The sequence below is a fragment of the Ornithorhynchus anatinus genome, chromosome X5 (genome assembly GCF_004115215.2).
Source record: "Ornithorhynchus anatinus isolate Pmale09 chromosome X5, mOrnAna1.pri.v4, whole genome shotgun sequence".
In the NCBI taxonomy this organism is placed as follows: Eukaryota; Metazoa; Chordata; class Mammalia; order Monotremata; family Ornithorhynchidae; genus Ornithorhynchus; species Ornithorhynchus anatinus.
In genome coordinates, this window is record NC_041753.1 from 51,846,089 (window position 1) to 51,861,485 (window position 15,397).

The following is a 15,397-nucleotide window of genomic DNA, read 5'->3' on the forward strand; positions in this document are numbered from 1 at the left end:
TATTACTTTTCCAGAGGTTCTGGAATAGATCCTAATTTATAACATAAATAACAGTTTTACTATTTATTGGAAGCAGCATGGTCTATCAGTCGTATTTATTGAGCGTGTACCGTGTGCAGAGCACCGTATTAAGTGCTCGGGAGAATACAGTATAACAATAAACAGACACATTCCCTGCCCACAACAATCCAGGGTGGAGACAGGCAGTAGTAGAAATAAATAAATTACAGATAAAGTGTACATAAGCGCTGTGGGGCTGGGAGTGGGGGATGACCAAAGGGAGCGAGTCAGGGCGACGCAGAAGGGAGTGGGAGAGGAGGAAAAGTGGGGCTTAGTCTGGGAAGGCCTCTTGGAGGAGATGGGCCTTCGTTAAGGCTCTGAAGTCACGGAGAGTAACTGTCAGATTTGAGGAGGGCGTTGAGGCCAGCGGCAGGACGTGGGTGAGGCGGCGGCGGCGGCGGGATAGACGAGACGGAGGTACGGTGAGAAGGTTAGCATTAGAGAAGTGAAATGTGCGGGTTGGGTTGTGGTAGGAGTGTAGGCCTAGTGGAAAGAGCACGGGCCTGCTCCACCCTCTGCCTCTTGTCTGACCTTGGGCCTCAGTTTTCTCATCTGTAAAATGGAGAATCGATACCTGTGCTCCCTCCTACTTAGACTTTGAGCCCCAAGTGGGATCAGTCAGTCAGTGGTATTTATTGAGCACGTACTGTGTGCAGAGCATGGCGTTACAGGCTTGGGAGAGCACAATACAACGGCGTTGGGAGACACACTTCCTCCCCACGAGGAGCGGACAATCTAGAGGATAGGGACTGTGTCTGAGCAATTAGTCCAGAGCATGCTATCTCTGGTCAATCAGTTGGATTTATTAAATGCCGACGGTGTGCGGAACACTGCGCACTCAGATGCTTAAATGCCGCTGTCGTTATTAATATCAATATTATTATATTATCAACAATAATAATTGTGGTATTGGTTAAGCACTCGCTACATGCCGGGCACTGTACTAAGCACTGTGATAGATGAGATAATCGGGTTGGAGGCAGTCCCTGTCCCACATGGGACTTCCAGTCTCAATCCTCATTTTACAGAAGAGGTAACTGAGGCACAGAGAAGTGAAATGATTTGCCCAGGTCACACAGCAGTCAGGTGGCAGAGCTGGGATTAAAACCCGGGTCCTACTGACTTCCAGGCCCGTGCTCTATTCCCCTAGGCCATGGCGATTCCCAGTGAGTCTTGCTAATTATGTTATTTAATTTCCTGGCAGGTCCTGAAAATCCCTGGTTGGTCCAGGCTTACGTCCTAACAGCCAAGCACCCTTTTGCCTCAGTGGTGGCTCAGGAGGTGTTTCAGAGTGGAATTATTCCTTCGGATACAGATTTCCGTATCTACAGGGATTTTGGTAACATTCCAGGTGTGTCATTCTCTGTGAGGTAGTGGTGAAAGATTTCTGGCTTTGTACCTGCTTATTTGCGTGACTCTATTTCTCTCTTTCTGTACTTGTCTGTGAGTCTCTTTTTGTCTATTGTTTTCTCCTTGACTTTTAGTCCTTCTGGTTTGTGTCGCGTTTCCCCGAATTTCTGTTTGTCTCATTATGTGTCTTTGAGTTGTTCGGCGTTGCGTTCTATCTCTCTTTGGGTGTGTCTTCAACGCGGGTGTGTGCCATGTGACTGTAGACCTGGGTGTCTCCCTGCCCGACTGTCGGTGGCACTGGTGTATTTTTCTGTTGTTTAACCGTCCTCCTTTTCCTTCCTCTCTCTCCCCTTATTTTTCTCTCACCCGCTCTTCCCAATCTTCTATTCGCTTTCTCTTCCTAACTCTACCACTACTGGCTTGGAGGAACATCTCCGTTTCATTTGTTATTCTCGGTCTTTCCTTTGCTTTTCCCCCCTTTTTCAAGTAGGTCTTTTCTCTTCCCCTCCCTCCTGTAGCTTTCTCATTTCCTTTTTTCTATCCCGTCTTTCCCTACCTTTCCATTTCTTCTCTCTCTTTCCTTTCCCACCTCTCTTCCTCCTCCTGGGCCATTGTTGTGTGTGAAATAACAGCTCTGAGTGGCTGCCATTAGATGGAGCAGCCTATAAAAACATTTACTGACATTAAGTGAAAGTGCCAGTTCCCAGCGTGCTTAAGTGAGAGCAATGCGTTATGAAATGTCAGTGTTCAATTTGATTCCCTAATGCTTTCCCTGTTATTTGAAGTCCAATTACTTTATCCACGTGGTAATTAAAATTGCAGCCAAGCCAAAGATGAATCATTTTTTTTAATAGCACGATTTTTGTACTCCTCATGTAATTCATGACCCGAGGGATGGTCAGTGCATGCCCGCTTGTTCTTTTACTGTTCTGATTGATTTCTAAAATCAGCAAGGGAATTTTCCAGGTGCACGTGGGCAGGGAACATGTCTACCAACTCTGTTTTGTCGTCCTCTCCGAAGTGCTTACTACAGTGCTCTGCACACAGTAAGTGCTCAGTAAATACGACTGATGTTGCGATTGTTTCTAAAAAGCTAAGGTTGACTCCGGCGGGGCTATGACTAGACTGTTAGCGCTGAATTCCTCTTCTACCTCTTTCCCGTGTTGCCGGTGGCTCTGGATTGATGATGGTATTTATTAAGCACCCCTTAGCTAAACCTGGGGGGAAATGGAAAAAAAAAACCCAACCCCGTTCGGATCCACGCTCCCTGAAAATGACGTTTTAAACTTGCTAATCAAGCGGCACATTTGATTTCCTGATTATATTCTCCTGGCACGCGACAACCTGGCGGTGCTCGGTGGTTTGAGCATCGTTTTTCTTTCTGCAAAGGGGAGCGTATTTCTGGAGATGCTGGATGTTGTGGTGCTTCCAAGCAACAGGTTGAGAATCCCCGTTCGAGAGCGCGCCTCGGGTGTGTTGGGATATGGATGTTTCCTAGGAGACTGCGAGTTGTGAATTGGGAGCTCCAAGCTCCACCTGTTCACTGACTTCATGTGTTTGTGCGTCTGGAAGATTTTTCACCCCCTTAGCCCCCAGGAATGCTGAGTTTTGATCAGTGACTATGAAGTTAGAAAGAGCACGGACCTGGGCTCTGCCACATGCCTGCTGTGTGACCTCGGGCGTGTCATTTAGCTTTTCTGCACTTCAGTTACCTCATCTATAAGATGGAGAGTAAGACTGTGAACCCCACATGGGACAGGGACTGTGTCCTACCCGATTACCTTGTGTCTGTCCCAGCGCTTAGTACAGTGCCTGGCACATAGGAAGTGCTTTACAAGTAGCATTAAAAATATATATTCTTTTCAAATACACCATAGTAGGATAGCTCTTTTAAAACTGGCTCTGGTAAAGCATGTATTCTGTGTTTCCTTAAATAGGGCCTATTTTAGACTGCTTTGGAAAACGACTGAATAAATGTAAAGCAGCCTAAGTATTTCATTTTCAGTGTCTGTTTCTGTGCTCGGGAATCACAGTGGGTGAGGGAAGGGCGGTACCTATCTGTCCTGGGCTTTGCTTTCCAAAGGAATGTGCTTTATTCACTTTAAGTCCCAGTAATGTTTACCTTGTCTTGTTCTCTCTCAATTTTAGGGATAGACTTGGCTTTTATTGAGAATGGCTACATTTACCATACCAAGTATGACACTCCAGACAGAATTTTAACAGATTCAATTCAAAGAGCAGGTTGGTATTCTAAGCTTGGGGGGGGCGGGGCTTTTTCGCCTGCGTCGTGACTGAGTATTGCCAATCGTTCCCTACAGCCTGTAGACTTTTGTCCCATGGGCATGTGGAAAATAGAAATTGGGAGCAAGGGGAGAGTGAGAGATGATATTAGAAGGAATGAGAAAATAATCCCCACTGCATTTGGTATCCTTTCTGCCAGCTGCAGCGGAATTAGTTTTCCACTTTTCAATAACTTGGAGTGACTGCACTGTGAAAGTGCAACCACCTCTCTTTGTTAGGTTCGGTAATTTCTTGTGCCCAATTTATTTGTCTCTGTTGTGTTTTAAAGAGCTGATTATGTAAGGGCTTTGCCAAACCAAAGTGTACCACTTTGAGATTAAAGGGTTTTTCACGTCGTTACTTTGGAAACCAAATTACATAGTCAACTTGTAAGAATCTGTGTCTTGGCTCCTTGAGAGCCTACTGGGATCAAGCCCTTGTTACAGCAGGACTTCTAAGTCTCAAGTGCTTGATTTCCAGTGAGCGCAAGAGAGGAGTGTTGCTAACTCTTGCATTATTTGTTTGATGGAAGTGGCCTTCTGGTTTTTCGACTCAAATGCCGACAGAAGAGACCTGAACTCAGATCGTTCAGTTAGGTAGCAGTTGCGGTCGAGATTGCAGTCATTTCCATAGATAGCCTGTTTCTTCGGCTTTGAGACGTGAACTTAACAGTTATGTGTAAATACAATCCAAGGAATTTATGCTGCTTGTTCTTGGGCTGTTTCTCCTCTCTCAATAGGTGACAACATTTTAGCTGTGCTTAAATATTTAGCTACATCTGACAAGCTGGCCTCTTCCTTTGAATATCGACATGGAAACATGGTCTTCTTTGACGTACTTGGTCTGTTCGTCGTGGCCTATCCAGCCCGCGTAGGCACGATAATTAACCTCATGGTAGTAATTGCTGCTATCTTCTACTTGGGCAAAAAATTTTTGCAGCCTAAGCATAAGGGTAAGTCTTCTTTAGGTCTCTCTAATAATAATAATAATAATGTTGGTATTTGTTAAGCGCTTACTATGTGCAGAGCACTGTTCTAAGCGCTGGGGTAGATGCAGGGTCATCAGGTTGTCCCATGTGAGGCTCACAGTTAATCTCCATTTTGCAGTTGAGGTAACTGAGGCACAGAGAAGTTAAGTGACTTGCCCACAGTCACACAGCTGACAAGTGGCAGAGCCGGGAGTCGAACTCATGACATCTGACTCTGAAGCCCAGGCTCTTTCCACTGAGCCACGCTGCTTCCCTGAATTGCAATTCGTTGCAAATACAGTTGGAGCGGAAGGATGTGCTCGGCCTGTCTTTTGTACGCCTGCAGAAGTACAGTTAAGGCTGAGGGTGCACACGCAGCTGGTTGGAAGGTCTGAGATGATCGTCCCTCATCCACTCCATAGGCCAAGCGAGTCCTTCCGAATGTCTTAGCGTTTCGGCTCCGTGGAATATGCAGCTTTTGCATATAGTTTCCACCGAGCACTTCAGACGCATTCCTTTGGACAAGCTAGTCGTGTGGGTATACGTTCGTACGCGGACCACACCGTCGAAGAACTTGCACCTTCCGGATGTTAGCGACATGATACATCGCTGTTATTATAGACCAGAACACAAGGAAATGAAGTTTGTGATAGAGCTACATGTTTTTTGGAGGTCCAGTGTTGTGTGCGGGGCTTCCGTGGGGATGGGGGGTGGGGGTGGCGAGGGAGTGACCCAAGGGTAAATGGGAGAAGAGAGCAAGAAAGGTGGAGAGACGGGGGTACGCGGCGAGAGGTACTGCCCCCTCCCTCCTCCCACCCCCTCACCCCAGTAGCGACGGGACTGACAGTGGCAGCCTCTTGAGTCCAAAGGGCAAGGAGTGGAACTGTGGGTGGAAGTAAGCTCGGAGAAGAGAGCGAAAGAACAGCTTTGGCTGCGTGGGTGTCTCTCCTGCTTCCTTGACTTCCCCCTCGAGGCTTGCAGGCACCCTCACAGTGGGTTCCATGTGGCAACCGACACGGCTGGTCTGAACGATTAAAAAAAGATAGAAATGCCGCATGGCCTCTGCAGGGAAATGATTAACAATGAGAAGCAGCGTGGCCTAAGTGGAAAGAGCACGGGCCTGGGGGCCAGGGGACTTGGGTTCTAATCTTGGCTCTGCCACTTGCCTGCTGTGTTGGACCTCGGGCGGCTCATTTAATTGCTCTGTGCCTCGGTCTCCCCATTTTACCGATGAGGTAAATGGGGATTAGATCTGTAAAATGGAGATTAAATACACATTTTCCTTCCCTCTTAGACTGGGCGCCCCACATGGGACAGGGACTGAGTCCAACCTTATTAGAGAGTACCTACCCCAGTGCTTAGTACAGTGCTTGGCACATAGTTAGCACTTAGCAGATGTTACGATTATTATGATTATTGTTATCCTCAATATTAAAAAGCTCTGAGGTTTCTAGGCCACATCATGAAGTAATCCACCTGCAAAAATAGTGAGTTTTTATTTTAAAATGAGTTTTTTTCATTTGATTTTTCTTCAGAAAAATAGTCTCATAATTGACCTTTGTAGCGTTATCCAAATGTTTTAGGAGTGAAGTATTTAACAGCAATTTTTCTTATTCTCATACTGTTACCATAATCGGTTCCTATTCCTACCTTTTCTAGGGTCACTTCCCTTTGCTACGCTTCATTCCATAACATAGACTAGAAGGGACTTGAAAAGGTCATTGTGATTGGTGGTTCCCAAACATGCTTTGTTTTGGCAAAAAGATCAAAAGCCTCTTTTTTAAAAAAAAATAATAATAATAATGGAGTTTCTTAAGCACTTACTATGTGCCAGGCACTTTACCGAGCACTGGCGTAGAAACAAGCTAACCAGGTTGGTCACAGTCCATGTCCCACGTGGGGCTCCCCAGTCTTAGTCCCCAGTTTCCGGTTGAGGTAACCTAGGCACAGAGGAAGGGAAGTGACTTGCCCGAGGTCACCCAGCAAACGAGTGGCGGATCTGGGATTAGAACCCAGGACCTCGTGACTCCCAGGCCTGTGCTCTATCCACTAAGCCTGGCCACCTCCTTCGATAATCGCTGCCTCCAGACCTCCAGACCTCCAGAAGGGTGAAGGGTGAAAGTCTCGGCCCTGCGGATTGCTCCATCCATGGAGGAGGAGGCTCCGGGAGCTCCAGGGCCTGGGGTCGGGGTTGGGCTTGGTGTTGGGATAGCCCAAGGAATCATCTACAGGCCCCAGAAGTGCTCTGGCACCCAACGTGGGAGCCACAGATTGAGGCAGTTACCTTGCAACTGAAGAAGACTGTTCCCAAACACTAAGGCAAGCTTAGGTATTTGGAGCGCTTAGCTATGTGACCTGCATTCTGTGGGCACCCGATAGGTAGCCGGTCGAGGAATTATTTATGGAGATCTTTAGGGAAAGAGATTCCGTAACCTCCCTCGATAACCTGTATTCTTGCCTTCGGGGAATTCTCTTTTTCATTTGTAGCAGCAAAACCTTTATTGTTTTAGTTTTTCCTCCACTTTGATTCTGCCTCGGTTGAGTTTGTGAAATGGTCTGAATCTGAGCTTTCCTTTTTCTTTTCCTTAGCTGCCAACTACATGAGGGACCTCTTCGGTGGACTTGGCATCACGATAATAAGCTGGCTCACCAGTTTAGTGACCGTCCTCATGCTGGCAGTTTTCATCTCTCTTACTGGACAGTCTCTTTCGTGGTACAACCATTTTTATGTCTCGGTCTGTCTCTATGGAACCGCAGCTGTGGCAAAGATAATATTTGTCCACACTCTTGCAAAAAAATTCTATTATGTGGTAAGTGCCGGGCAGATTTACGGTTTGCTTATGGGTATCTTCAAGGAGTGAAAAACAGATCGGGTCCTCGGTGATGCTGGAAGGAGAATGACGTAAGGATGATGTCAAACCTTTTTTAGAATCCCGGCTCTGCCACTTGGCTCTGTGCCCTTGGGCAAGTCACTTCAATTCTCTGTGCCTCAGTTGCCTCATTTATAAAATGAGGATTAGTACCGTGAGCCCAGTGTGGGACTGGCACTTTGTCCAACCTCATTATCTTGTATCTACCCCAGTGCTTAGTACAGCACCTGGCACATAGCGCTTAACAGATACCTTAAAAACAAACAAAACTTATCCAAGCTGTTAGGCAGATGCTTGTGGTCTGCTTTATTCTTCAAAAAGGAGTGCCTCAAGCATTGTGTGCCTATTCATCAGTATCAAAGGATTAGCTAGTCTGCCTAAAAACCGAAAGGTAACCTACATTGGAGACGAGTGCATCGTAAATCCGTAATTGAGAGCCTTTGATGCCTAAAGTGAATGCTGTATATTGCGATAACCTATATGAAGTCAGGGTGTCTTTCCGTAACCTTTAGCCGCATGGTGGATCATGTGCAGTGGCATCAGAACAGTGCTCAGCTCTTAGTACAGTGCACGACACACAGGAAGCGCCTAACAAATACCATTATTATAATTACTGTTTATTTTCAGTGCCATTGGGATTAAAGCCTTATGGATAAACCTGCACTTACATTGGCCCGTGATATACTTGCACACCCGGAGGTAGTGGTGATGTGTTAGAGTGCTCTCTCACATTGTTGCTTCACTACATGATATTTAGTGGGTCCCTAAACCAAATAGACAGTAGGGTATAGATTGTCAGAAGAAAGGAAATAAGAATCCAGGGGCGACTGCTCTGCAGTTACACAGCCATTTCACCATAACTCTCTGCAATCCAACAAAGCCCATTTCAGGATAGGTTTTGTACCTTCCTGTCGTCAGGCCAATGACGTCTCTGTTGCTAAGGTTCTTGGAAAAATCTCCAAGGGCCTTGAAGTCAATTTCAGCTATGTTGGAAAAAAAAAATGTAGTCACTCCAGACTTTCATAAAGCTCCTGATGCAGGGAAGGTCAGCCTCAGCTGCCTTTTTCTTCTTTAACCCCTATCACAGATTAGATCTTCAGGCTATGATGTCTCTGTTTCGCAGATCATTTTGTCAGGTTCCCAGTACTGTGGGCTATGTCTCCAGTGACACTGTTTAAAAAGGTTTAGTATTGGGAAAATAACATCCTTCTTTTAAAGCCTCGTTAAATAGGTTCAACAGTGTGTAATTTGTCTCTCCTTTATCTTTTTAAAAATCAGGCGCTAATTCCAGTCATTCTTTTGGGACTCACCCTTACAAGTTTTTGTGTTGTCCCGACTAGATTCTGAGAAATCACATGATTTATTCAGCTTATAAATAACTGTAGACAGTCCAGCAATCTGCAAAGGAATCTTTGGTCAAGTCAAAACAGAGAGAGATAATGAGGCCAGTGCCTCTCCCAGTAGCTTTAGTCACACTCTTGGGAGTGAGACAGACACATTAAAACTATCAGACCACTAGGCGAACGCTTTGTCGAATGTATGCGTAATATAGACAGGAATCCACTGAACAGTCCCCTGATTGTGGTTATTACTATCATCGTTATTATTATTATTATTATTGTTGTTGCATTCGGCATTTTTTAATGGTATTCATTGAGCGCTCACTATGTGCCAGGCACTGTACTAAGCAGGAGTAGATATAATCTAATCTGGTTGGACACAGTCCATGTCCCACGTGGGGCTCACAGTCGTAGTCCCGGTTTTACAGATGAGGTAACAGAGGCACAGAAAAGTGAAGTAACTTGCCCGAGGTTACACAGCAGACAGGTGGCAGAGACGGCTTTAGAACCCAGGTCCTCCTGACTCCCAGGCCCACGCCCTAGCTATACGTGCCAAGTTTCGTTATAAGCACTGGGGTAGATACGAGATAATAAGGTTGCACGCTGTCCCCGCCTCGCAATCCAAGAGGCGGAGAGAGCAGGCATCTTCTTCCAGTTCTAGAGAAGAGGGAAACTGAGGCACAGAACAGTAAAATGAATAACCACAGGTCAGAGCAGGCCAGTGGCAGAGCTGGGATTTGAACCCAGGTCTCCCGATTCTCAGGTCCTTGCTCTTGCTGAGGCCAAGCTGCCCCTCTCTAGCCTTGAATAGGTAAGGGATGTCTCTTGGGGGCATATCTTTTCCCCAGCAGGACAAGTGGAGGGGCATTCATTACCCACCAAACCACCAGAAGGGTACGTGGCATTGTATTGTAACTCCTGTTCTTGACCCTGGTGGAAATTGGGGAGGCGACCTTCCGCCAATATATCGCTCCTCCTGCTTCTCTGGAGGAACCTCTTGGTCTGAAGAGGTAATCATCCTCCCAAAGTTCTTAACTTAGTATCAGAGAAGGATTTTAAGTCCTGGGAGAAAAACCCCCAATAATACTAGATTACTCTTCTGCAAAATCTTAACTGCTCTCTACTTAAAAAAAAAAAAAACAGTTGAAAATTGGTTCTTGCCATTGTACTAAGCTTTTGAAGAACCCCGAGCCGAGTTGCATACCTGTATGGAACGGGAGTTAGACTGTGGTAGATCCACCGAGTCTATTGAAGTAGAACCTGAGCGTTTGATTAGAAGAGAAGTAGCATGGCCTAGTGGATAGACCACGGGCCTGGGAGTCAGAAGGACCTGGGTTCTAATCCCAGCTCCGCCACTCGTCCGCTGTGTGACCGCGGGCAAGTCGCTTCACTTCTCTGTGCCTCATTTCCCTCATCTGTAGAAAGTGAGCCCCGTCTGGGACGTGGACAGTGTCCAACCTGATTAGCTTAGATCTACCTCAATGCTTAGTAGAGTGCCTAGCACATACTAAGTGCTTAACAAATACCATAAAAAAAGAGCACCGTGGCTTTCCCCAAGGGGTTCAGCTTTGCATATTAAAGATTGGAGTTTCATATTAATTGGCATAAACTATTGTATTGTCCACCAAGTCTCTTGGTGTAATTTTTAAGTGGAGATTATATCGTTGCTATCCTCATGTTTGATTTTTGCTCTTTCGTTTTCCCACTTTTTGGATCCATTAGTATTGGCTCAGATCCCTTACCCTGAGAGAGGAGGAGAATGCACAGAGCTAAGGGAAGAGTGAAGATGGAGGGCCTGGACCTCAGAGAGTCAGTCTTTAGATAAGGTTTGGAAAACACCGGCCCGGTATTAGGACTGCATTTGCCGGACTTCGTACCCTCACCCTCTCAAAATCAAAGAGAAATTCCTAGGGAAGTTCCACACCTTCTCTCCTGAACTTATAAAGTGAGCGGAGAGATTTTCCTTAGTCCCTTTAATATCGGGATTCTGAATTTCTACAGGCATTTCCGTTTGTCATCGATACTGGATTAGAAAGTTGGCCAGAAGCCAGCTGCTATGGCTGCGCAGTACAGACCTGCTAGGAAGCAGTTATCAAAGTTATTCAGGAAGGCCTAGGGGATTATTTTCTCTTCAAGGCCCGAGGTATGGAGTGGAGCACCTCTGGTAACCCAGGGTTTCTGGGGGGCCGGCCACTTCGGGTAGGGTCGGTTTTGTATTCATTCAATAGTATTTATTGAGCGCTTACTATGTGCAGAGCACTGTACTAAGCGCTTGGAATGTACAAATCGGCAACAGATAGAGACAGTCCCTGCCCTTTGACGGGCTTACAGTCTAATCGGGGGAGACGGGCAGACAAGAACAATGGCAATAAATAGAGTCGAGGGGAAGAACATCTCATGAAGACAATGGCAAATAAATAGAATCAGGGTGATGCACATCTCATTAAACAAAATAAATAGGGTGATGAAGATATATTCGGATGAGCGGACGAGTACAGTGCTGAGGGGGTGGGACGGGAGGGGGGAGGAGGGGAGGGAAAGGGGAGAGAAGGTTTAGCTGCAGAGAGGTGAAGGGCGGGGGGGTAGAGGGAGCAGAGGGAAAAAGGGGGGGAGCTCAGTCTGGGAAGGCCTCTTGGAGGAGGTGAGCTTTAAGTAGGGATTTTAAGAGGGGAAGAGAATTAGATTGTCGGAGGTGAGGAGGGAGGGCATTCCGGAACCGCGGGAGGACGTGGCCCGGGGGTCGACGGCGGGATAGGCGAGACCGAGGGACGGTGAGGAGGTGGGCGGCAGAGGAGCGGAGCGTGTGGGGTGGGCGGCAGAAAGATAGAAGGGGGGAGAGGTAGGAAGGGGCGAGGTGATGGAGAGCCTCGAAGCCTAGAGTGAGGAGTTTTTGTTTGGAGCGGAGGTCGATAGGCAACCACTGGAGGTTTTTAAGAAGGGGAGTGACATGCCCAGAGCGTTTCTGCGGGAAGATGAGCCGGGTAGCGGAGTGAAGAATAGACTGGAGCGGGGCGAGAGAGGAGGAAGGGAGATCAGAGAGAAGGCTGACACAGTAGCAGTCTGAGGGGCCCACTGTGGAAGTGAGGGGGATTGAGCAAGGGGATGGTGTGGGAAGCGGCACAAAATAGATAGGTCATAGACAGGGTGGAGGTGGCATCTTGCACACAGTTGTTTTAACTTTTGCAAGAATCGCCTTGAGAGGGAAAGCTTCTCCCACTGCAGAGTTGCACAACCAGAATGGGGCATGAGGGATTTTTGGTTGTGGAATATTTCCATTTTTGCAATTTCAGTCCCAGCTGTCATTGTGGGACTCTGGGCTGAGGCACCAGACAGGAGGCAGTGGATTTTTACCCTAATGCATAGATCATAGCCAATGGTTTTGTTGCCTGTGGGGTTTTGTTTTTTCTTCAGTTTGATATGATTAGCCAGTTTTCTGGGTGGGGCCTTAAAAGCTATTTATCTGAGCGTTCTCTCTGAGCACTAAACCTGCACAGAAACTCAGATCTTGTGTCTTTTTTGAAACCAGTGGTTTTGGAAATATGGATCAAACCAAGTGACTTTCCATTAAATGGTGGTGGTTGTTTTTTTTGTATAGAAATGAGGTCCAACTTCCTTTTCCCATGTAAGCCCTGTGGGCCCTGGTAATGGCCTTTCCATTATATTTAATTCCGGGGATAGGGGGTGGGGTGGGGGGAGAGGAGAAGAATTGCCAAGGCCTTCTCCCCCCCCCGGACAAGAATCCCTTCTATCCTAATCTCTTTTAGTTGTGCTCACTGTTAGCTTTATGGAACCAGATGGGTTCAGAATGTGGGGTACTGTTTAAAAAAAAAAAAAGTGTGGGTGGGGAGTGGGAGGGGGCCGGGATTGGAGAAGGGGAGTACGCTTCCATAGAAGTGAGGTAAATTGTTTTGAAGAAAAGATAAACCAACAATAAGAATATTTGCATATTGTGCTTCTTTTCAGAACACCAGTGAACAGTACCTGGGAGAGATATTTTTTGATGTCTCGCTGTTGGTGCACTGTAGTTCCCTTATTTTGTTCACTTATCAAGGACTGTGCTCTGCATTTATTATTGCTATCTGGGTGGCGTTTCCCTTGCTCACAAAACTCGTGGTCCACAAGGAATTCAAACAGAATGGTAGGAACTCTTTATTTTGGTACAACTTTTAAAACATCAGATAAGCTCTGAGGGACAATGTTTCATCTTGGTTTGTATTGTACAGGGTCTTCAAAAACAGCTCTATAAAGGAGTTTCAGAAACCTGCCAGGGCTTAGATTTTTGTGCATCTTGCCTCCCTCCCTAAGAGGTATACCAAGAGTAAAATGACTCGTTAGCATCCCTTTCCGTTCACCCCATATATATTTTTCTCATCCTGTAAAAATCAATAATAACAATAATAATAAGAGAAATAGGGTGGCCTAGTGGAAAGAGCACAGGCCTGGGAGCTAGAGAACCTGACTTCTAATCCCGTCTCTGTCATTTGCCTGCTGTCTGACCTTGGGCAAGTCACTTAACGTCTCTGAACCTCAGCGTCCTCATCTGGAAAATGGGGATTCAGTACCTGTTCTCTCTCCTACCTAGACTGTGAGTCCCATCTGGGACGAGGACCGTGTCTGCTCTGCTTATAATGTATCTACCCCAGTGCTTAGTCAGTACAGTGCTTGCCACGTAGTAAGTACTTAACAAATGCCCTTATTATAATCATTATTATTGTTATTATTTTTAAACCCTACAGAGACCTCCGATCACTTGATTTCCCCCCTCTGCTTATGCCGGGTCATCACGCCCATTCGGTCTCCTCATCTAACCTCTCTTCTACTGACACCCAGATCCACACTCTCAACTCCACCCTCTCCATTAACTTCCTCTCTCCCTTGTCCCTCCAGTGATCTTGTACCCCCAAGCCTCAACCCAGGATCACCTCTGCAGCATGCTTCCTCCACTCTTGTGCTTGCTCCTCTGAGCGCTGCTGGTGGAAATCCAGACATCAGCCCGACCTCATCCAGCCGAAACTCATCCTCACCTGCTATGACTCTGCCCTCTCCTCCACCCAGCAGCAGTACCTTCTCCATTATCGACTCCCGTGCCCATTGCCTGCACCAGCCATTTCTGACTTTTAACTCCGTCCTCGAGCCTGCGGAGCCCCCCGATCCCGCACCCCGATGACCTCGCCATTAATTTTGTCTAAATTGGAGTGTGAACTCCCCCAAGTCTCCCCCCTCCCCGCCCCGTCGCACCCCTTTCGCACTGCCCCATTCACTCTCTCATCCTTCCCAGCTGCCTCTCGAGTTGAACTCCTGCCTCCTTTGAAAGTCTCCCTCCATCTGCCCTTCCAACCCCCATCCCTTCGCACTCGCCCTTTCCTTTTGTCCTGCCTGTCATTTCCAACCACTCTCCAATGACTCTTCTGCTTTCAAGCATGCTCAGGTAGTTCCTAGCCTACAAAAACCCTCTCACGACCCCACTGCACCCTCCAGTTATCACCCCATCTCTCTCCTACCATCCCTTTCCCAACACCTTAAACAAGTTTTTTGCACCTTCTGCTTCCATTTCCTCTCTTCTGATGCTCTCCTCAACCCCCTGAAAGTCTGGCTTGTGTCCCACAGGAACTGCACACCACAGGAACTGCCCTCTCCAAGGTCACCAGTGAACTCCTCCCAGCCAAATCCAGTGGATTCTGTTCAATCCCAGTGCTCCTTGTCCTCCCAGCAGCCTTTAATCCTGTGGGCCAACCCCAGCTCCTGAAAATGCTTTCTAGCCTTAGTTTTGCTGAAACTGTCCTCTGGTTTGCCTCCTACCTCTCTAGTTGCCCCTCTCAGTTTCTTTCTCTGGCTTCTCCTCTGCCTCTCGCTCCCTAACTGCGGTGTCCCTCAGTGGGATCAGTTTTGGGTCTCCTTCTATTTTCATTCACTCTCCCGCCTTCAACTACCATCTCCACACGGATGATTCCCAACTCGGTGTCTCAATCTCTCTCTTTCTCTGTAATTAGATCTTTTATTTTTTTTTTTATTTTTGTGGGGAAAGGAAAGATGCTCAATTTACATAGCGGCCTCCGGCAGTCACACATTTTTTTAGTAAGTGAGGCTGTGGCCTGGGATCATTTTAAAAATCTGTTTCCGTGGCTAATAGAACTTCTCACTGGCCTGCAACAGCATTTTGCCAAATTTAAGGAGGAAATGAAGGCTATCTTATAATTGAAATGTTCCCTTTTCTTCCCCTCACTAACCTGTTCCTTCTGACTTTGATGATCCCCCGGATATTCAGCTATTTTTTTCTCCAGCTCTGAAAGTAGTGAGGTCACAAACCCCAAGGTGAATATCAGGGAAAATGGCCTGGCGTTTTGGCTTGTCCAGGCCTTGAAAGGTCCCCTGATCTCCTAATGAAGAGCTGAAGTATGCCTGGGTGTCTACTGGAAGGCAAAATGCAAACTTTTAATTGGGCTTCGGGTTCCCCACCACTTGATCCTTTACTCAGTGGCATTTTGTCTCCAGCTGCTACATGCCCTCTGCTACGGTCAGGCAAATCAACT

The 15,397-nt window shown here is 46.9% G+C and overlaps 1 protein-coding gene across 1 annotated transcript in view; it reads left to right on the forward strand.

The window, feature by feature from the left end:
• ERMP1 (endoplasmic reticulum metallopeptidase 1) overlaps positions 1-15,397 on the forward strand; it is a 42,683-nt gene that overhangs the window by 12,180 nt on the left and 15,106 nt on the right. Inside the window, exons 5-9 of the mRNA XM_029054962.2 lie at positions 1,265-1,411; positions 3,559-3,651; positions 4,430-4,642; positions 7,247-7,467; positions 12,831-13,005. Coding sequence (XP_028910795.1) covers positions 1,265-1,411; positions 3,559-3,651; positions 4,430-4,642; positions 7,247-7,467; positions 12,831-13,005 — 849 coding nt within the window. The remainder of the gene's footprint in view (positions 1-1,264; positions 1,412-3,558; positions 3,652-4,429; positions 4,643-7,246; positions 7,468-12,830; positions 13,006-15,397) is intronic.